This window comes from Arabidopsis lyrata, assembly GCF_000004255.2.
Source record: "Arabidopsis lyrata subsp. lyrata unplaced genomic scaffold ARALYscaffold_5, whole genome shotgun sequence".
NCBI lineage: Eukaryota > Viridiplantae > Streptophyta > Magnoliopsida > Brassicales > Brassicaceae > Arabidopsis > Arabidopsis lyrata.
The window spans coordinates 13,742,562-13,763,083 of record NW_003302551.1 but is presented as its reverse complement, the minus strand read 5'-3'; the positions used below and the strand labels follow the sequence as shown (position 1 = coordinate 13,763,083).

At 36.7% G+C, this 20,522-nt stretch overlaps 6 protein-coding genes and 1 non-coding gene across 7 annotated transcripts; 1 reads left to right on the top strand and 6 right to left on the bottom strand.

Moving 5' to 3' along the window:
- Nucleotides 1-849: 849 nt before the first annotated feature.
- LOC9311966 (KDEL-tailed cysteine endopeptidase CEP3) lies at nucleotides 850-2,962 on the bottom strand. The gene is made up of 3 exons (XM_021024713.1): nucleotides 2,375-2,962; nucleotides 1,800-2,179; nucleotides 850-1,442 (listed from the first exon to the last, which is right to left on the bottom strand). The coding sequence occupies exons 1-3, from the start codon at nucleotides 2,811-2,813 to the stop codon at nucleotides 1,170-1,172; spliced, it is 1,092 nt and encodes a 363-aa protein (XP_020880372.1). The 5' UTR covers nucleotides 2,814-2,962; the 3' UTR covers nucleotides 850-1,169.
- Nucleotides 2,963-5,116: 2,154 nt separating this feature from the next.
- Nucleotides 5,117-6,728, bottom strand: LOC9311965 (KDEL-tailed cysteine endopeptidase CEP2). Its single transcript, XM_002875851.2, has 3 exons — nucleotides 6,239-6,728; nucleotides 5,688-6,064; nucleotides 5,117-5,520 (listed from the first exon to the last, which is right to left on the bottom strand). The coding sequence occupies exons 1-3, from the start codon at nucleotides 6,684-6,686 to the stop codon at nucleotides 5,260-5,262; spliced, it is 1,086 nt and encodes a 361-aa protein (XP_002875897.1). The 5' UTR covers nucleotides 6,687-6,728; the 3' UTR covers nucleotides 5,117-5,259.
- A 5,330-nt stretch (nucleotides 6,729-12,058) lies between these two features.
- TRNAT-UGU lies at nucleotides 12,059-12,129 on the bottom strand. Its single transcript has one exon. It is a non-coding gene; the product is annotated as a tRNA-Thr (tRNA).
- Nucleotides 12,130-12,321: 192 nt separating this feature from the next.
- LOC9311964 (protein-L-isoaspartate O-methyltransferase 1) lies at nucleotides 12,322-13,638 on the top strand. The gene is made up of 4 exons (XM_002877561.2): nucleotides 12,322-12,438; nucleotides 12,595-12,865; nucleotides 12,960-13,124; nucleotides 13,218-13,638. The coding sequence occupies exons 1-4, from the start codon at nucleotides 12,334-12,336 to the stop codon at nucleotides 13,466-13,468; spliced, it is 792 nt and encodes a 263-aa protein (XP_002877607.2). The 5' UTR covers nucleotides 12,322-12,333; the 3' UTR covers nucleotides 13,469-13,638.
- Nucleotides 13,540-15,408, bottom strand: LOC9311963 (cytochrome P450 71A22). The gene is made up of 2 exons (XM_021024706.1): nucleotides 14,344-15,408; nucleotides 13,540-14,252 (listed from the first exon to the last, which is right to left on the bottom strand). The coding sequence occupies exons 1-2, from the start codon at nucleotides 15,202-15,204 to the stop codon at nucleotides 13,641-13,643; spliced, it is 1,473 nt and encodes a 490-aa protein (XP_020880365.1). The 5' UTR covers nucleotides 15,205-15,408; the 3' UTR covers nucleotides 13,540-13,640.
- A 376-nt stretch (nucleotides 15,409-15,784) lies between these two features.
- On the bottom strand, nucleotides 15,785-17,545 carry LOC9311962 (cytochrome P450 71A23). The gene is made up of 2 exons (XM_002875848.2): nucleotides 16,628-17,545; nucleotides 15,785-16,542 (listed from the first exon to the last, which is right to left on the bottom strand). The coding sequence occupies exons 1-2, from the start codon at nucleotides 17,468-17,470 to the stop codon at nucleotides 15,943-15,945; spliced, it is 1,443 nt and encodes a 480-aa protein (XP_002875894.1). The 5' UTR covers nucleotides 17,471-17,545; the 3' UTR covers nucleotides 15,785-15,942.
- A 556-nt stretch (nucleotides 17,546-18,101) lies between these two features.
- LOC9311961 (cytochrome P450 71A22) lies at nucleotides 18,102-19,992 on the bottom strand. The gene is made up of 2 exons (XM_002875847.2): nucleotides 18,971-19,992; nucleotides 18,102-18,886 (listed from the first exon to the last, which is right to left on the bottom strand). Exons 1-2 carry the CDS (start codon nucleotides 19,829-19,831, stop codon nucleotides 18,272-18,274), a joined length of 1,476 nt encoding a protein of 491 aa, XP_002875893.1. The 5' UTR covers nucleotides 19,832-19,992; the 3' UTR covers nucleotides 18,102-18,271.
- Nucleotides 19,993-20,522: the final 530 nt, after the last annotated feature.

Below are 20,522 nucleotides of genomic sequence, written 5' to 3'. Positions count from 1 at the left end.
AACATGCGCCTAAAATCTTTCCACGAAGGCGGCAACTTGTCGATGATACACGACACCGAGATGGATTCATCCATCTTCATGTTGTGTTGAGCGAATTGGCCTAGGATGCGAAGTAATTCATTGTATTGCTCCATTACCGGCCTTGAATCGGACATCTTGTAATTATTAAAATCACTCACAAGGAACTTCTTACTAGAAGCATCCTCGGCCATGTACTTCGATTCCAACGCATCCCATAGTTCCTTTGCGGATTCGACATTTTGATAGACATCAAAGAGAGAATCAGACATACCGTTGAGAATGTGGCCACGACATATGTAGTCATCGTTTTCCCACTTAAGTTGCTTCCTTGTCTCCTCCACGGACTCGTTCTCACCATTCTCCGACACGGTGGGCATTGGCACACTTAGAACGTGAACCACATTGAGCGTTGTGAGGAGAAAGTGCATCTTCTTTTGCCATCTTCTAAAATCAACTCCTTCAAACTTATCCAATTTGCCAAACTTTGACGTCATCTCACGCACAGAAACATTAGCCATTGTTCACCGTAAATACTCTTTAAGATTGTTGTGTATCGACGTTGTATCTCCGGGACGTAACGAACGTGAACTTGGATAGAGATTGAATCGCGCACGAGAGCACTTTCCTTAAAGAGTATTTCGACCCTTCTCAAGCCTTGGGTTACACGAAATCCCTTCTAGGATAAGACAATCAAAGTTCTCTCTTGTTCTAGGCTAAGACACAAGAGAAACAAATAGAGCTTTTTGTGTTTTGTTTTTGTATTTTGCACTAAAGATTAAGACAATCTTTAGTCTCGTGAATCTCTCTTTTCTCCTCTTCTTCTCTTTCTTTGACACAAGAGAAACAAAGTTTATATATGGTTCAAAAGTTGTGACGTACGTTTGCAACCGTACGTTTAAATAATAACCATAAATTGAATAGTTGCAATGGTTAATTTAATAACCGTCGGTTTACACTTAAATTTATAACAACTTACACAAAGTAAAATATTTAACGCCATTTTTCCGCAAAGGAATATATGCTGGCCAATATTAAAAGGAGATAAAACTCGTCTCAATTTAAGATGAATACACGATAATTAAACTCAGTGTAAGATCACTAGAAGAATCGTTGAAATCCAGTTTTCAATGACTTAGAGTCTCTAGAGACTAGAGTTCGTCTTTAACATCATCGCGAACTACTGACTCAGGAGTAGAGGGAGTGGAAGAAACCTTGGTGGGATAAGAAGCCTCCATGGCTATACCGCAACGTCCTTCATTCTCAGATATTCCTCTTTCTATCCGAACATAACCTCCTTCTCCCCATTCCGGTCCCCATGAGTTCCTCACTATCCAATATTTTGTTCCATTTTTGGTCTCTCCATACCCGACAATCACCACCCCGTGGTTTAACTGAGTCCCGCACTCTCCGATAAACACACCCTACAATAGAATACATGCACGTTTTCTATCGTAAAACAATGTTCGGAAATTGTTGTCTCACTAAGATTGATGTTTTTAGATTATGTTCACCATAAATTTCGAAATATCTAAAACATATATTTTTTTTTATAGAAAATATGCTTTATTTTCATAGAGGGCTTTTAAGAAAATCAATGATTATACATACCAAAAACATCTTGATTAAGAGAGGCTTGCATACTAAACCAAAGACTATGAGTTGCTGATTAACATTGATTTGTAATTTTTTATAACTAGTTTCTGACGCAAACTCAAACTAAAAGTATTGTTTAGTAATATTAACGAAGGTATATCTACTTAATTATGACTAAAGATTACCTCAGAGTAAAGCTGGAAATCTGAGCTCCCAGCATCAATAGCTACAGAGACAGGCTGGTGAGCAACAGCTTTGAGAAGTGCTTCCTCATCATTCTCAGGGACGTGTTCGTGTCCATCAATCGTTACAGTTTCTCCATCAATACTCTTAGCTCTGCAGAATTGAACATCATTGGAGTCGTAAGGGTAAGTCTCTTCGGTTTTGATGCCACCATTGTTCTTTATGAATTCAAACGCAGGTTCCATGAGACCTCCTGCACAACCTTGATTCTCTTCAGTGTCACAATCAACTAGCTCTTGTTCAGACAATGAAACCAGTTTGTTTGTTCTGATCTTGTTTATCCCTTCTACTGCTGCAACCGTCGAAAACGCCCAGCAACTTCCTAAAGATTTTGGATAAATCCAACATCCAAAATAAGAGAGAAACTCAAATATTCAATTAAGGCAAACGATCCGGACCGAATCAATTAGAAACAGAGCAAAACAGAACAATAGAAAAACAGAAAACAGAGCCGTACCACACTGATTTCAATCAAATCAAACACCAAAAAAGAATCCACGAGAAAAGAGTCTCTTACCACAATCTTGTTGATTCTTGACTTCAGTGACAGCTCCTTTCTCTCTCCAATCAACAGAACTCGGAACTCTTGTTACATTCTCATACATGAAACCACCAGATCCGCGCTTCGGTCCACGAAGCATCCGGTGATGCTTAACATTTGAGCCAGCGTAGGAGCTTCTAAACTCGTGGTGAGTTATGTCGGCGAATCTGTTGACCTTGAGTTTGTAAGGCTTGTTCTTCTTGTTCGTTCTGTGGACATGAAGCACGTTGTGTCTAAAAACGTTGAACCGCTTTAGTGCCTCGTGGGAGGCTCTCGTTACAGAGTGGTGGTCTCTCCACCTCTCATAGAGCTTCCATACGTTCTCTTCGGTCTCTAATTCTTTTTCGTCGAAATCGAATCCTTTTGATGCTTGGAGGAGGCAAAGAAAAGAGAGAACAATAAAGAAAAGTTTCATGTCTTTGGATTCTTCTTGTTGATTTTTTGGTTCGGTTTATGCCTTTTATGGTATATGATTGAGGAAATGATTAGAGATGGGAACATAAATATATTGACTCCTTGAAATATTGATTGATTTGCATTATTTTTAATTTAAACGTACATGTAGTTGTTGACATAGTACATATACACTTGTTTTCTCCAAGGTCATTGCTAAAAATTACATGTACGTTTTGAGAGTTATATAGTCTTTCCCAAAATATTAAACTCGTAACAACATCTAAGTTATAGTCATTCCAGAAATATTACACTGTAAATTTCTTATAACATTCTGATTATCGATATAAGTCGTTTTTATGGTGGACTTAGCCGCGTGGCCGGATATAATATGTGTGATATCGACTAATTGAGAAAGTATGGATAAAAAGTTCGTGCATGGGACTAAAAGCAAGAACGGGTACGTTTCATAAACACGTGAAACACGACAAAACTATATGAATATATAACCAATTTGAGAATTTAGATTTGGTAGAAACAGTTGAAAGATATTAAAACGCAAAAAGATTTGGTAGAAACACAATAGAACACGTACGTCCATTCCAATTTTCTGTGGATTTAAATGGTAAAGATAAGATGAAGATGGGTTGGGTCCTCGTCATTAAATTATAAATATTTCAATGGAAAATTTTATTTATACTCAAAGTAATGCTAAAGCAAATAAGCTCGAGCTGGCATGACTCTACGTGCCTTAGGCTATAGGACAATAAGTCAACAATTCATGTTAAACTACGTCGTGTTTATGAACAATGCTGTATTTAATCGAGTTCAAGACAAAAAAAAAACACCTTATTTAATCGTGTTTTATCATTTGCCTTTCTATGTCGTGAACTAGTGTGCGGCCAACAATGTCTTCTATACATAATTTTTTGGGTAAATTTCACGGCAGAGCATTTGACATGTTTTTTCAAGGCGAGTACGAAGCAAGTAATGGGTACGGGACGAGCGAATAAAGAGTAATTATGTTCAGTCCCCTGCCTAACCATACAAATCATGTAAGCTAATAAACCAAACAAAAAAAACAAGAAAGAAAACTATATATAAGATTCAAAAATGCAGTCACTAGTAGTATGTATAAGTTTCATCGAATACAAGTTGTCGACAATTCTAGGCTTCTCTAGCTATATCATGTAGAGGACCAATAACACAGAAGGTGCATAGTGTGGGGGAGAAATTCTGCAACCGGCTCCTCGAATAAACTGATAATATGAGATACTACAAAACTACTATCTAGAAGATACTACAAAGCCAGCTTTCCTTTGTACTCACCAAGAGTAGCTACCTCATGCAAGGCCTCTGACAACTCCACAACAGTCAGTGAGAGATCCTCTATATCGATGGTGAGCATAACATGCTGAAAAACTCCCCTCTTTTCACCGAGGCAGTAAAAAATTCTTCCCAACAACATGTTCTTCAAAAACACTTTATGGTTGTCATTCAACTGCGGTATACCAATTTTCTCCCACAGCTCCTCGTATAAGATGATAATTTGGCCCTCTAAGTTTCCTTGGCATGTATAAAAATGCCAATAAGCATGGTCTTCGTAATAACTGTTTCCTATTAATCACTTTTATTAAGAAAATAATAATTATTTTACATGATTAGATTAAAAACTATTACCATTATAGTTTGAAACTATTAATCACTCTATATCTTCAATTTGATTGAATTTTGTATTTGCATTTCAAATATTTGTTCAATTCGTGTACATATTTCCCACTATAACCAAACAAATACCCAAACCTTTTATCATATATCAATCAAAGGCCAAACATTAATTTGACCTCACATCTCAACAGTAATAACAAACCTACTGCGTTTGGTGCGGCTAAAACACAAACGCTGTTTGTGTGTAATCATTTATATCCCATCACGTCGTCTCTTATTACAACCATAAATACTATTGTACTTTATTTATTGCAAATGTAATTAATTTTCCTGTTTTGAGATTGAGACCAAACTTACTATAATCAATTCAAGTTTATGTAAAATTTACAACACAAAAAGAGTTTAAAACGCTTTAACGGTCAACTTAAATTGATATGTTGCCTATGTTATGTTTTCATTAGTGTCATTTTGTTTTTTCTGATCACAACATGTAAGTATGTAACTTAGTAGTTTGTGTTAGTAACGTCCATGCGTCACCATCCATATACATAATCATAATTGACACAAGAAAATTTCTACTGCTACTTTGCATTCTTCATGTAGTGTTAGGAAAACTTATTCGCTATATTGCTCTTTTGTACTTAATCAATAAACAAGGATAGAAAAACACGAGACATTTTTATTCAAATTCAAATCCAAAACCAACAACAAAATCAAATCATGAAGACGAAACTAACAACATGAATCAACAAGGAATTGGGATCACCATTGAAATGGTTTTACACAATGTGTACACATATCTAGAGCTCATCTTTGACATCACCGTCTTTCGGGGTAGGATTAGAAGACGATAGCTTGATCGGATACGATGCTTCCATCGCAATACCGCAACGCCCTTCCGGTTCATCAATCCCTCTTTCAATCTTTATATAGCCTCCCTCTCCCCATTCAGTCCCCCATGAGTTTCTCACTATCCAATACTTTTTCCCACCCTGAGATCCATAGCCGACCGTTGCCACACCATGGTTCAGCTCTGTTCCACAATCTCCCGTAAACACTCCCTATACATGTTACCAAAGATATAACCAAATGTTATAGACATGACATATGGCTTGGAGTTAATTTTTTTTATTCTTTGGTTCAAATCTAAAAGCATAGTAGCTATATTATTTTCTAGATATGATATTTCTAGTATAAGACAACACGATTTTATTGATTTTCTTTTTACCTCTGAATAAAACTGGAAATCTGAACTTCCAGCATCAATTGCAACAGATACAGGTTGGTTTGCAACAGCCTTAAGAAGAGCATTTTCGTCGTTTTCGGGTACATTTTCATGCCCATCTATCGTCACAAGCACGCCGTTATCCTTGGAAGCATCGCATTTTCCATCGATACCTTCGTAAGGATAGCTATCTTCGGTGGTGATTCCACCATTCTTCTTGATGAATTCAAATGCAATCTCCATAAGACCTCCGTTGCAACCTTCATTCTGGTTAGTATCACAATCCACTAATTCTTGTTCAGACAGTGAGACCAGCTTGTTCGTCTTGATCTTGTTGATTCCCTCAACAGCTGCTACGGTAGAGAATGCCCAACAACTTCCTGGTAATTATTCAGCAATTTTAAATCATTAGAATTCTATCAACAAAAAGATTACGTTAAAATTAAATTTTAATATAATTTTTTAAAACGATGAGGCCCTAAAAATAATGGGACTATTATTGCAACGTTACTTCTAGCATTTCTCACTAATTGACCTATCTTTATAATACTTACCACACTTTCCTTGATTCTTGATTTCAGTGACAGCACCTTTCTTTCTCCAATCAACGGAGGACGGTAATTTGGATACATTCTCATGATCATACATGAACTGTTTTGAGCCGCGTTTTGGTCCTTGCAACATCCTGTGATGCTTGATTTTAGAACCGGTGTAGGCATTCTTGAACTCATGAATCGTTAAGTCTGCAAACTTGTTGAGCTTAAGTTTGTAGGATCTGTTCTTCTTGTTGGAGTTATGAACATGCATGACATTGTGTCTGAAAACGTTGAATCTCTTCTCCCTCTCATGGAGACTCCTAGGAACTGAATGGTGGCTTCTCCATCTGTCATAAAGCTTTGATAAGCCCTCTTCGCTCTCTATTTCCTTGTCTTCGTAATCGAATCCACAAGCAGTTTCGAGAATGACAAGAGAAAAGAGAAATATCAAAAGAAGTTGCTTCATTGTTTTTTTTTTTTTGTTGACTGATTATTTGTTTGAGGTTGAAAGTTCAATGAAATGGTGTCGGAAATATATAGGCAGAGAGAAATATTTTTCTGTAGAGAATTGAAATGACTCAAATACCCATCAACGTTTGTAAAATGAATTATTGGCTCCGAATGGAGAAAGCGTATCGGGCGGAGCGGATCAAGCGGATCAAGCGTATCAAGCAGAACAAAAGCGCATCAAACAGATCTAGCGGTATAACTGCGGATCAAGCGGTTCGAACGCTTTAAAAGATGTGTTGAATGGTGAAAGTGGATATGGCAACACGGGTGAAATATTTATGTTGTTAAAAATGTTAATTTTAAATAAACTATACATATATATATCAAAATAAATTTTTAAAATTGGTTTAACAAATTCTTGAATATATATTTTTTAAAAAAATTATAAATCCACTAATATATTTAACCAAAAAAATTAATTTCTATTTTGGACATGTAATTGTATTAATTCAACCATAAAACTATAGATACATGATTTAGTAGTCATAAACGGTAAACCATAACATTTTCAAGTAAGTATAAAATTTGAAATCATGATTTTCTGATAATTGTAAAATTTTCTATAGTTTTAGGTATTTTGATGGGTGATTATTAATATTCTAACATTTGAAACTAAAACAAATTTTTAAAATGAGAAAGATGTTTATGATGCAAAATTTACAATAAAAATAATAAAAACTGGTCAATTACATGCATACAAAACCAAGATCTATTATTTTTGATTTTTTTTTAAAAGAAACGCATTATTTGTTTAAGAAACGCAACTGGTACGCCTCAATTTGGATGTATAATTACTGTAGGTTGCAGATCACTACTTTTACTCATGAATTTGGTCTGCTTGCGGATCATTGTTACTTTTTATTATTTTAATTGATAAAAGAAAGTGGATCACAATTTATCTTGAATGGACACATCTTTGCGGTTTAAATAGAAACGTGGAGGAACTGCACTTGGATTGCCACTCCATTCAAGCCCATTATTGTGTATACGTCTTGGTTAGACTTGTGGAACGCTTTTAGGACACGCATCATGAGAGGATTAAGGAACCCATCATAAGTGTAATTTCTTTTTAAATAGTTTAGAAAATATCATAATTCGCATTACACGTACGTGATTATGTAAGATTCTGACAATTTCTAAGATTTTTGGAAAATGGTTTTACAAGTTTTCATGCTTATGTATGTGTCTATATTTTGTATGAATGTTGATTTGAGTAATTTAGATGACATTGAAAGAAAACTGAATGAATCCTTAAAAAAAAATCAACATGGTTTCCTTCAGGCTTTCATCGTTTGGACTTTTGATGATAATGCTATTTATATATTGATAATTGTCATTGACTCATTGTTGATGGATAGGTTTATACAATAATGGAAAATTAAAATGAAGCAACAAGTTGCTTTAGGGTAATAATGAAAGCAATAGTTAGATTAAGATATGTCCCCAAAAATGTGGAGACCAAAGCTGTTCACACCATGCCTTGTACAATAAAAAATCTTCGTTTGTCCAGGATTTAAATTGAGAAAATAAATATTTCGATCGTTTTTCATTGAAAAGAAAACTATTTATATGATCAATACATATCTTTTATTCTTATAGAAATATTTTGGTCATGAGTAGACGAAAAGGTGATGCGTATAATACATGGAAAAATCCAAAAAGAAAACATTTCTTCTATTACATTTATAATTTGCATCACATGTGCTTATGTAAGACTCCGACAATTTTAAGGATTTTTGAAAAACTTTAATCCCCAAAATATAATCATCTGCATTTTTTGAAGCTTAAACTATGAACTTTTTGATTTTTGATTAACCACTACGCATCAAAAACTTTTAATTCCACACCACATGAAGGCAACATTATTAATTAGCTTTTTAAAAAACAAGTCTTAAACCATGCACCGAGCAATTACGTACCAAAATAATTTAGTAATATCGACCATTTAATGACTATGTAATGACCTAAATAATTTACTAATATCGACCATTTTACTAATAATTTACCAAAATAATGACTATGTACTGGTCTTATAGAAAACATTTTTCTCCATGGATCCCGGTAATGCCATGTGGATCTACGAGAGTGGCTCTCGTGGCGATTTATTTACATTTCCATACCGTAACCTCCACTAGTTTGTTATTCTGAATTAGATAACAACGGGCAAGTAGTTTAAAAGATACAATGATGTCATGATGAAACACAATATTTAAGAAGTTAGGCAAAAACATTGGTATTTAATTTACAACAGTTTGAGATTAAAATATGAACATAAACAATCTTAAACCGATCGTGGGTTAAGACTTTCTTTATAAAAGCTATAATGTCTATAAAATAATGACTATGTACGCTGTACGCAAGGGGATTACAAGATTGGTTTGCATCAAGACAACACCAATGAAAGAATCTTCTTTGTAGTTTCTTTATAAAAAGTTTGCATTTATTTGTATAAACGTTTATTTTTTCTTTGAATATAATTTAACATTAGATTCAAAAAAAAAAGAAAAAAAAAAAGCTATAATGTCGTTTTATGTAGTATTAGATATGAATGAATAATTGGAATGGATCTTGGCTTAATACACGGCATCGTGGTTGGATAAAGGATACTTCCTAATGCAAGGAAACATATATTTATAATTTTTGTTCTTAAATAATTTACATTGATCTCGTAATCCAAGGCCAGTTGATGAATATTCATATGTACAAAAGTCGAAAGAGATTCCATATTTCTGAAAAAAATACTATGTAATAAGATATTTTTTTGATGAAGTTAAATAGCTTTTATACAAAAAAGAGAAGGCTATCTTGCAGCTTTTATGATTGATGTATGAGTTTCTAATGATAATTGTCTTACCACCTCTATAAGGAGATTGAATCATTTTCATTTTCAACATGTACCGATCTTATCTTGGTTTCAGGCATATGTAATTAATATCTTTAATTTTTTGTTTTGTATAAGTCTGTGTATCTCATAAGATCCCCAAAATGCAACGACGTGGTTTGATGTTTCCTAGTTTCTTCTAAGTGACTATTATTTTATCGGTTATGAATATTATACGTTCGAAACCCAATAATTTAAAAATACAATAATGTGTTCTTTGTCTAGGGATCGTGGACCAATCTTCACAGCTACCGTGCCTTAACTGTCCTTAAAACCTTATCCAATTTAATATCCAAAACGTCATAAGATTCCCACATCTTTTGAAAGATTCAAATAATTGAAGTCTAAAGAGGAATCCAAAAAAAAGTCCGATAGAAACATTTCTGTTGCTCAAAGGCTAAGAATAGTCTTAGTCATCTTCTAATTGTTTGTTGATGATCTTAACAAAATCTGAACCCTTTTTATGAGCTCAAAAGGACCTTCACAAGGATACCTAATCAATTTTTTTGGTCAACAACATGCTATATACGGATTTGAACTTGAATGGTGAATGAAACAATAACGAGACAGAAAATTACAAGTGACAATTGATTTGTCTGTTATTGGTGCAGTAGATGTGGTAAACCAAATTGTCTAATATAAGTTTGGTATAAATCAATTTCTTTGGCTAAAGGAGTTTTTTTTCCCACCTCTAAACTTAATACTTTTTATTTTATTTTTTTAATATATGGTAATTATTAAAATAATCTATCTATAAACTATTTTGTATTGTTTACCATCTAAAGTTTTATAGTTTATACTATTCCAATACAATTATAATTTTGAGGTTATTAACATAATCCACAAAGAATTATAGTCCCAAACATTGTGTGGTGAATGACTTTAGTAATCAAATCAAAACAAACATACAAAACCAAAAATAGAGAAAGCAGAAGAATCATAAGTCTCAAGAAACAAGGTCTAAGGATGATTGTTGAAAATTAGGTCTGACTACCCTCGGATTAGTACCCACTCAATTGATTTGGAACAACAAGTAATCACAAGAGTAGAAGAAAGAAACTCTACATGCCAGTTAAATCTAGACGGCCATTGCCTAAGCAACACCAATGAAGAATATATTTTAAAGTAGTAATCACTATGTCTGTGAATTCCTCCATTAAATTTTGTTGATGAATGCTAATCCTCATTTCTGGCTAAAGAAACTAAGCAATAAATCAGCTCGTTTTTGATCTATATCAAGTCAGTATTTGCAACAACAATAACAACAAAATGACACAAACCCGCCATCGGATGGCAAAACCAGTTCTTAAACAATCTAATGAGTAATGACACCACCCTAATCTCATCGATAGACTAGAAAACAATCAGACTTTAACCAACAATTTCTCAGGATCTAGGTCTCCCTGAAAGAGCTTAAAGGAGTAATCTCATGTAACACACTTAGCTTTAGATTCCAAAGTACATGACACTATCCTTGGTGGATTTCCAGAATCAAGATACTTAAGAGGAAGTAGCGGATCAAAGCAACCAAGTAAAGCCGATACGATCAGAAACTAGAGCCTATAAAAATGACAACTTTTCTGATGCACACATGGACAATGCAAACAAGGAAATGCACAAACTTGGAACATCACCATTTATAAGCACACTCAGTTGAAGCTACGACACAGAGAGCAAAACATTGCAACGGTGTGGAAAATTACATGAAACTATTGAGGAAAACAAACGATTAACACTAACTGTAACGAGATATGCAATTTATAGAGATTTCTCAGTACTTTGCAACATTTATCAACTTAATTCCACACTGATATGGTTCGAACTTGAAATCCCCAACATATAGAAGAAGACAAAGTTTCCATTTATCTCACCGGAATATGGGAACTCTACGATTTGCGTCCAAGACTCTTCCTGAGTTTCCTATACTTGTGCTTATTCATCTTCTTCTTCCTCTTCTTCTTCACACTATCTGCATAAATCACCGTCTCCTTCTCTTCCACCACGGCGTCCGCGAACGACACCGTTTCGATTAGACCCGAATCATCATGAATCAGAGTCGGGTTAAAGCCGTACCCGATTGAGAAACTAGGGTAAAACCGGTGAGATTTATCGGCGACGTTAATCACAGGATTGGTAATAGGAACTGAATCGAAGTCTACGGATACAGACTCCTTGTTGCTGACGCAAGGCTTCTGATGAGTTATAAGACTCGGAGCAAGTCTTGGAATTGCTCTTAAGCAAGATTGGTTCCTGAGAAATCTGTGCATAAGATTCGCCATTTTCAGGTTTGACCCCTAAGCGAAGCCGACGATGGTCGTGCGTATCCGATTCAGAGAGGTTTTTGTGGAGTCCGAATCTTCAAAACGACGGTGTTTTGTGTTTTTACGATATAAACTCCTAACGACGTCGTTTCAAGTTTCACTTTAGTGATGAGAAATTTAAAAAGGTGCCCTCACGCAGGATCGAACTAGGGACCTTCAGTTTACAAGACTGACGCTCTACCACTGAGCATAAGGGCAACCTTATTTATTAAATTGACATGTATAAAAAATTCAAAAAACAAGAATAGACATTTTGGGCCAAACTGATACAGAGAAAAAACTATGGGACATATACTGAAATTTGATAGAAAGTTGTGGCGAACTTTGCAAAGAAAAACCCAGAAATTATGCGCATGATAATGATTCCTTTATTTCTCTTGTTGCGTGTAATTTCCGCTATTATGCGCATTCGTCATCACTTTTCAGTTTTCCCCATTCCTCTCCGATCACTACATCGAAGCTTCTTCTCTCTTCTCACACGAATCTCCCTCTCAAAGAAGATGAAGGTACTCTCTTCCCTCCTCTGTGTAATCTTTTTGCTTCGAATCAAGAGACGTACTTGTGAATTCCATTACCCAATCGATTCAATACTTTGAGATTTTTGTCAATCATTGACGTGGATAATTTCATTTATTGGTTCTGTTTTGTAATCGATGATGTAGCAATTCTGGAGTCCAAGAAGTATCAACAAGAACAAAGCTATGGTGGAGAAGCTGCAAAATCATGGTATAGTTACGTCAGATGAAGTTGCTAAAGCTATGGAGGCAGTGGATAGAGGCGTATTTGTACCAGATCGTTCCTCTGCTTATGTAGATTGTCCCATGTCTATTGGGTATAATGTGACTATATCAGCACCTCATATGCACGCAATGTGTCTTCAACTTCTTGAAAAACATTTGAAACCGGGAATGCGTGTTCTTGATGTCGGCTCGGGTTTGTTTTGTCTTCTGTTCTTGAATTGGTTTTGTACAGTCTTCTTCTTGCTTTTTTGAATATGATGAATAAGCATGAGATTAAGTTTTGATAGGGACTGGGTACTTAACGGCTTGCTTTGCGGTTATGGTTGGATCCCAAGGGCGTGCTATTGGTGTGGAACATATTCCTGAGCTGGTGGCTTCTTCTGTTAAGAATATTGAAGCGAGTGCTGCTTCGCCATTGTTGAAAGAAGGGTCTCTTGCTGTTCATGTTGGCGGTGAGCTTTAGTTCAAGTTTTTGAGATTTGTTTGGTGTTTCTTTTTTTTTTTTGCATTGTTGGTTTAATGAGTTTATTGTTCGTTTCATATAGATGGGAGGCAAGGATGGGCTGAGTTTGCTCCTTATGATGCTATTCATGTCGGAGCAGCAGCACCGGAGATCCCAGAGGCGTTGATTGATCAGTTGAAGCCCGGTGGGAGACTGGTGATCCCGGTTGGGAACATATTCCAAGATCTGCAAGTGGTGGACAAGAACTCAGATGGTTCGGTTAGCATCAAGAATGAAACCTCAGTTCGTTATGTTCCTTTGACTAGCCGTGAAGCCCAGCTGAGAGGGGACTGATGAATACTCGTTGTACAGAAGAATGAATCAAGTAAGCTCAGTCTACTTTTAATTTAGCGTAGTCAGTCAAGAACTCAAATCTTAAAGATCTCTTTGTGAGTAAAACTTTCAAATGAGTAAACTTGTTTGTGTACACGTAAACATAATAAACCATTTATATATACTGCCTCCATCAAGTAGTAGATGATGCAATGGCGTAAAGAGGGAACAAGCGGTGAATCGCCATACCTGTTGATTCAGCGACATTGGTTTGATCTTCTGTATGATCAACTGGTAATCTCCAATCAAACCCATGCACTAAGTTAGCCAAAACCACCTCATTCAATACCACAGCAAATGATATTCCTGGACACATCCTTCTCCCTGCTCCGAACGGAATCAACTCAAAATCCTGACCCCGGAAATCAGAAGACGACTCTAAATGCCTCTCCGGTCTAAACTCCTCCGCGTCTGGTCCCCACGTTGCAACCTCTCTCCCGATCGCCCAAGCATTGATCATTACCTGTGTACCGACAGGTATGTGGTAATCTCCTAATCTGACATCTTGTGTCGATTCGTGAGGAACCATCAATGGAAGTGGAGGATATAGCCTGAGTGTCTCTTTGATCACAGCTTTTAAGTAGTTCATGTCTTTGATGTCATCTTCTGATACACTCGAATTACCCTTACAAATCGTACGGACTTCTTCCTGGAGTCTGTTCAGACACTCTGGGCGATGAAGAAGCTCTGTCATTGCCCACTCCATAAGTGCATACGATGTATCCGTACCACCAACAACAACATCCTGAAAAGTGATCAAAAACCAAAACACAAGAACTACGGTTATATACTAAAACATCATTGAATATGAATTTGATTTCTTCTTATCCCTTTACCAAGACGATAGCCTTTATGCTTAACCGGTCGATTTCAAACCCGACGCTCTTCTCTCTCTGAATTGCGAGCAACACATCCACAAAATCAGTCCTTTGTCCGTCGCCATCTACATGATCTTGGACAACTTTCTCCAAGAATTCATCAAGATCATTGCCTGTCTTTTTTAGCTGTCCATCCAAACCACTGATCCAGTCAATCCATGCAAGCCACGGTATATAAGTCCCCACACTAAACTCGCCCAGTAGCCTCGTGAGACTTTTCATTAACTCCTTAAAATCCATACCAACGCTGTATTTCCGTCCCAAAGCAACTCTAGATATCACATCGTTAGTTAAACTCACCAAGAGTTCGCTTAGATTCACACGCAAAGAACTTGATTTCTGGATCTTCTCCATCATCAGACTGATCTCTTCTTGTCTCACGTTTCGGAAGGACCTGACCATTTTGTTGCTGAGGAGTTGGAGGACGCACACGCTCTTCATTTGCCTCCAATACTCTCCATAAGGAGCTAAGGCCACATCACGGGCGTTATAAAAAAGCTTCCCAAAGATTTTTGACCGTGGACGACTAGCAAAAACGCGGTCATGCGTCTTCAAAATACCTCGAGCCATGTCTGCGGAAGAGACTACAAGAACAGGTACACGTCCAAAGTGGAGGAGCATGAGAGGACCGTAACGGTGGCTCAGAGAGAATAGTGATCGGTGAGGGTGGCGACCAAGTTGATGAAGGTTTCCGATCAACGGAAATCTCGGTGGTGACGATGGTGTGTTGCTTTTCTTCCCTCTTTTCTGTTTTTTGAAAAAGAGGATGGTAATAAAGATTATTAAGCTTAGCAGAAGTATCATGATCGTCGATTCCATGTTTGGATTCTTCAAGCTCGTCAAGATTTTCTTGTAAAGAGTTTTTAAGAATTTTGTGGTCCTCTTTTTGAACTTAGATGATATGAGTCTTGATTCAAGACTCAAGAGCCATATAGAAATAGATATTGCATACAGAATGAACCACAAAATACCACAAAATAGTGATTAAGCCAGATTTTTGTGTTCCTCTTTTGGACTTATGTATACAACTTGTCCACTCAATATTTTTCTTATTTTCTGCCTCACAAAAATAATGAAATATGACTAATTATCATTCTTCTCAAAATTCAATTATTTAAACGTTGAATCTTTCAAATTGTATTAGTGAACAAGTTCTCTTTGAGGATTAGGGTTTCTCATATAATCATTTTACTCTTGCTGCGCATTCACCATCACTTTCCCCATTCATCAAAAGATTGGAAGTCTCAGATCAGTTCTCTTTCACTCTCTGCACGCAATGTGCCTTCAACTTCTTGGAAAGAATTTGAAACCGGGAATGCGTGTTCATGATATGATATCGTCTCGTGTTCTTGAAGCCCACTTGAGAAGGGACTAATTAATTATGCTTGTTGTACAGAACAATGATTAAAGTAAGCTCACTTGGCTTTCTAAATTAGTTTAGGAACTCGAGACTTTAAAATCTCAAACATCTCTTTGCTAGCAACATTTTCAAATGAACAAACATGTTTATTGTAGAATACATAACATAATAGTAAGCATTAATATATAATGCCTTAATCAAGTAGTAGATGTTGCAATGACGTAAAGAGGGTACATGCGACGAATCACACTACCGATTGATTCAGCAACATCGGTCTCATCTTCTATAGATTGCCAGTCAAACCCATGCACTAAGTTAGCCAAAACCACCTCATTCAACACCACAGCAAATGATATTCCTGGACACATCCTTCTCCCTGCTCCGAACGGAATCAGATCAAAATCCTGACCCCGGAAATCAGAAGACGACTCTAAATGCCTCTCCGGTCTAAACTCATTCGCGTCTGGTCCCCACGTTGCAGCCTCTCTCCCGACCGCCCAAAGATTGACTATAACCTGCGTACCCGCCGGTATATGGTTATCTCTTAACCTGACATCTTCTAATGATTGGTGAGGAACCATCAATGGAACTGGAGGATGTAGCCTTAGTGCCTCTTTGACCACAGCTTTTAAGTATTTCATTTCTTTAATGTCATCTTCTGATACACTTGATTTGCCACTACAAATTGTACGGACTTCTTCTTGAAGTCTTTTTAGACACGTTGGGTGTCGTAGAAGCTCTGTCATTTCCCATTCCACAAGTGTGGAGGATGTGTCTGTACCACCCACAAAAGCATCCTGAAAAGTGAAATCAAGACCAAAACAATTAATGGTTATATACTAAAACATTGGATTTGAATTTGATATATCGTTTTTCCTTTACCAAGACGATTGCCTTTATGCTTAACCGGTCGATATCCAACCCGACACTCTTCTCTCTCTGAGCTGCGAGTAATACATCGACAAAATCAGTCTTATCGCCGTCTCCATCTTCATGATCCTGCACAATTCTCTCCAAGAGCTTATCAAAATCATTAGCGGTCTTTTCCAGTCGAGCCTCCAAACCGCTGACCCAATCAGTCCACGCAAGCCACGGTACATAACTCCCGATAGTAAACGTACCAAGTTGCCTCATGAGTCTGTCTATTAACTCTTTAAAATCTGTTCCAACACCGTATTTCCGTCCCAAAGCGACTCTACATATAACATCGTTAGTTAAACTTGACAAGATCTTGCTAAGATTTACCGGTTTAGAACTCGATTTTCGGATCTTTTCCATCATCAGAGTGATCTCTTCTTCTCTCACTTCTCGAAAAGACCGTACCATTTTGTTGCTGAGGAGATGGATAACACTAACACTCTTCATTTGTCTCCAATACTCTCCATAAGGAGCTGAGGCCATATTACGGCTGTTGTAAAGAAGCTTTTCGAAGATTTTCGACCGTGGACGGCTTGCAAAAACGCTATCATGCGTCTTTAAAATGTCTCTTGCCGCTTCTGCGGTAGAGGCTACAATAACGGGGACACTTCCGAAGTGGAGGAGCATGAGAGGACCGTAACGGTGGCTGAGATAGCATAGTGATCGGTGAGGATGTTGGCCGAGCTGATGAAGGTTTCCGATCAACGGTAGTCTCGGTGGGGATGGAAATGTGATCGATGTCTTCTGTTTTTTGAAGAAGAGAATGGCTATGAACAATACTAAGCATAAGAAAAGTATCATGATCATATTTTGTAAATTGGGATTCTTCAAGTTTTTCTCGTGAAGAGTTTCTTAATCTTTTTGTGTTCTTCTTGTGGACTTGGCCACTTGGGTCATATATAAGCCAAATTTCTTCTATGCGTTACGTAACTAGTGTCCACTCAAATTTTCTTCTGTTTTCCCTAAATAGGAAAATAAATTTGATTTAAATAGATTCTCTCAAATCCTATATATTAAAGGTAAAAAATCTCTCCATATTAAGTTGACCAAACAAAAAAAACATCTTTTACTTTTGTAATTTTTGAGATACCTATTTCGTTAGATTTTTTAATAGGTATACAAGGTCCACAAAAACTATTTATCTCCTAAAAGATATAGTCCTTATTTGTATATTCGAAATAACTTTTCAAATTTTAGGTGTGATTCTATCACCTATTTTTTGATAAATGTTAACTAGAGTATTTAAATATCAACGCTAATAACTTTGAAGAAATCTGTAAAAACACACCAAAAAGTAACTCACCTCTAAGGCATTGGCATATCTCTTTTCAGCCTCGGAAATTTGGTTATGATTTCGATTTCATCAACAAAGCTTTTTACTGCCTTTCATTTTTCTCAATTAGATTGTCTAGTTGTACCTCAAGTCTTTTAGACAAGCTTTTGTAATCAAACTCTTCCTTTCATTTCACCATATCTTATAGGTACTTTCGTAGCCTATAAATATTCGGATACAACTGCAAAAAAACTTATTAAACTTTATAAAAACATTTATTGATTAACCCATATATCAAACGGGTCCTAATCTAGTAACATAATATAAAGCCTTAGTCAAGTAGTAGATGATGCAATAGCATAAAGAGGGAACATGCGGTGAATGGCAACTCCGGTTGATTCAGCAACAACACCTGTTTGATCTTCCGTAGATTCATCCGGTAGTCTCCAATCAAACCGATGCACTAAGTTAGCCAAAACTTCTTCATTCAATACCACAGCAAATGATATTGCCGGGCATATTCTTCTCCCTGCCCCAAACGGAATCAGCTCAAAATCCTGACCCCGGAAATCAACAGAAGAATTGAAATGTCTCTCCGGTCTAAACTCCTCCGGGTCTGGTCCCCATGTCGCAGCCTCTCTCCCGATCGCCCATGCATTGATCATAACCACTGTTCCGGCTGGTATGTGGTAGTCTCTTAATTTAACATCTTGTGTTGATTCATGAGGAACCATCAATGGAAGTGGAGGATGTAGCCTCAATGTCTCTTTGATCACAGCTTTTAAGTAGTTCATGTCTTTAATGTCTTCTTCTGATACACTTGATTTGCCCTTACAAATCGTACGGACTTCTTCTTGAAGTCTCTTCAGACACTCTGGGTGATGTAAAAGCTCTGTCATTACCCATTCCATAAGTGTGTACGATGTGTCCGTACCACCCACAAAAATATCCTGAAAACCAAAACAAGAACTACAGTTTTATGCATGCTAAAACATCATTGAATATGAATTTATTTTCTTGTTTTCCCCCTTTACCAAGATGATTGCCTTTATGCTGACGCGGTCGATCTCAAACCCCACACTCTTCTCTCTCTGAATGGCGAGCAATACATCAACGAAATCAGTGCTATCTCCGTTGACATCTACATGATCTTGCACAACTCTCTCAAGAAACTCATCAAGATCATTTCTCGTCTTTTCTAGCTGACCATCCAAACCGCAGAGCCAATCAATCCATGAAAGCCATGGTACATGATTTCCCACACTAACCGCCCCTAAAAGCCTTGTAAGCCTCTTCATTAACTCCTTAAAATCTGTTTCACCGCCATATTTCCGTCCCAAAGCAATCCTACATATCACATCATTCGTTAAACTCGCCAATATCTCGCTCAGATTCACCTGCAAAGAACTCGATTGCCCGATCTTCTCCATCATAAGACTGATCTCTTGTTGTCTCACATCTCGAAAGGATCGTACCATTTTGTTGCTTAGCAAACTGAGGACGCACACACTCTTCATTTGCCTCCAGTACTCTCCATAAGGAGCTAAGGCCACATCACGCCCGTCGTAAAGAAGCTTCTCGGTATTTTTAGACCATGGACGGCTAGCAAAAACTCGATCATGCGTCTTCAAAACGTCTCGAGCCACGTCAGCGGAAGAGACTACAAGAACCGGGACACGGCCCAAGTGGAGGAGCATAAGAGGACCATAACGGTGGCTGAGAGAGCATAGTGATCGGTGAGGGTGACGGCCGAGCTGGTGAAGGTTTCCTATCAAAGGAAGTCTCGGTGGTGACGGAGGTGTGTTGCTTTTCTTCCTTGAATTTTGGTTTATGAAGAAGAGAGTGGTAATAAAGATTATTGAGCACATGAGAAGTATCATGAACATCATTTCCATGTTTTGATTCTTCAAGTTCTTGAAGATTTTTCTTGTAAAGAGTTTTAAAGATTTTTGTGTTCCTCGTTTGGACTTTATATACAAAGCCAAGTTTCTCCAGAGACCAAAGATACTGTCCAAGCCAAGTTTTTCGAGATTGTATTGTGTGCCTCTTTTGGACTTTATGTATAAAGCCAAGTTTATCCAGGGACGACCAAAACCTACTAGTGTCAATTAAAATTTTGTTATTTTCTGCCTAACATGAATAATAAAATTCGATGAAATATTATTCCTCTCGAAAATGACTTTTATACGTTGAATATTATAAAGTGCCGTCTAGTTTGAATAAGAACTTGATGTACAAGTTCTCTTTGAAGATCAGGGTTTCTTATCTACATTCTCTCCACAGCAATCAATGACATCACTCACAAAACAGTAATTATATATGGATATCAACAATATGTGTTTTTCTAAATTATACGGTGATTTAGGGTTGATATATTCCATTTTTTTCAAATTTTTTATATATCGTCTTAAAATAGGAACATAAAAATCTTTAAAAAGTTTACAAGATCGGAAAGATATCTAAAGTTCCAAAAGTTTTAATCTGATTCCACCCTAAAAATATCTAAATGATTACTATTTAAAAAAAAAAAAGTTTTGCATGCATGGTCTCTATCTATATCTTATATTCACTCATTTATGTCTACAG

Excerpts from the sequence above, each read along its gene's own strand:
- LOC9311966 (XM_021024713.1), bottom strand. The coding sequence starts at position 2,813 with ATGAAACTTTTCTTTATTGTTCTCTCTTTTCTTTGCCTCCTCCAAGCA. Across the intron at positions 2,180-2,374 it reads CAAGAATCAACAAGATTGTG|GAAGTTGCTGGGCGTTTTCG; the intron begins GTAAGAGACTCT and ends CAAAATCTTTAG. Across the intron at positions 1,443-1,799 it reads ATTTCCAGCTTTACTCTGAG|GGTGTGTTTATCGGAGAGTG; the intron begins GTAATCTTTAGT and ends ATTCTATTGTAG.
- LOC9311962 (XM_002875848.2), bottom strand. The coding sequence starts at position 17,470 with ATGATCATGATACTTTTCTTATGCTTAGTATTGTTCATAGCCATTCTC. Across the intron at positions 16,543-16,627 it reads GCATAAAGGCAATCGTCTTG|GATGCTTTTGTGGGTGGTAC; the intron begins GTAAAGGAAAAA and ends TTCACTTTTCAG.
- LOC9311965 (XM_002875851.2), bottom strand. The coding sequence starts at position 6,686 with ATGAAGCAACTTCTTTTGATATTTCTCTTTTCTCTTGTCATTCTCGAA. Across the intron at positions 6,065-6,238 it reads CAAGAATCAAGGAAAGTGTG|GAAGTTGTTGGGCATTCTCT; the intron begins GTAAGTATTATA and ends AATAATTACCAG. Across the intron at positions 5,521-5,687 it reads ATTTCCAGTTTTATTCAGAG|GGAGTGTTTACGGGAGATTG; the intron begins GTAAAAAGAAAA and ends TAACATGTATAG.
- LOC9311964 (XM_002877561.2), top strand. The coding sequence starts at position 12,334 with ATGCGCATTCGTCATCACTTTTCAGTTTTCCCCATTCCTCTCCGATCA. Across the intron at positions 12,866-12,959 it reads TGTTCTTGATGTCGGCTCGG|GGACTGGGTACTTAACGGCT; the intron begins GTTTGTTTTGTC and ends AAGTTTTGATAG. Across the intron at positions 13,125-13,217 it reads TCTTGCTGTTCATGTTGGCG|ATGGGAGGCAAGGATGGGCT; the intron begins GTGAGCTTTAGT and ends CGTTTCATATAG.
- LOC9311963 (XM_021024706.1), bottom strand. The coding sequence starts at position 15,204 with ATGGAATCGACGATCATGATACTTCTGCTAAGCTTAATAATCTTTATT. Across the intron at positions 14,253-14,343 it reads GCATAAAGGCTATCGTCTTG|GATGTTGTTGTTGGTGGTAC; the intron begins GTAAAGGGATAA and ends ATCACTTTTCAG.
- LOC9311961 (XM_002875847.2), bottom strand. The coding sequence starts at position 19,831 with ATGGAAATGATGTTCATGATACTTCTCATGTGCTCAATAATCTTTATT. Across the intron at positions 18,887-18,970 it reads GCATAAAGGCAATCATCTTG|GATATTTTTGTGGGTGGTAC; the intron begins GTAAAGGGGGAA and ends TTTGGTTTTCAG.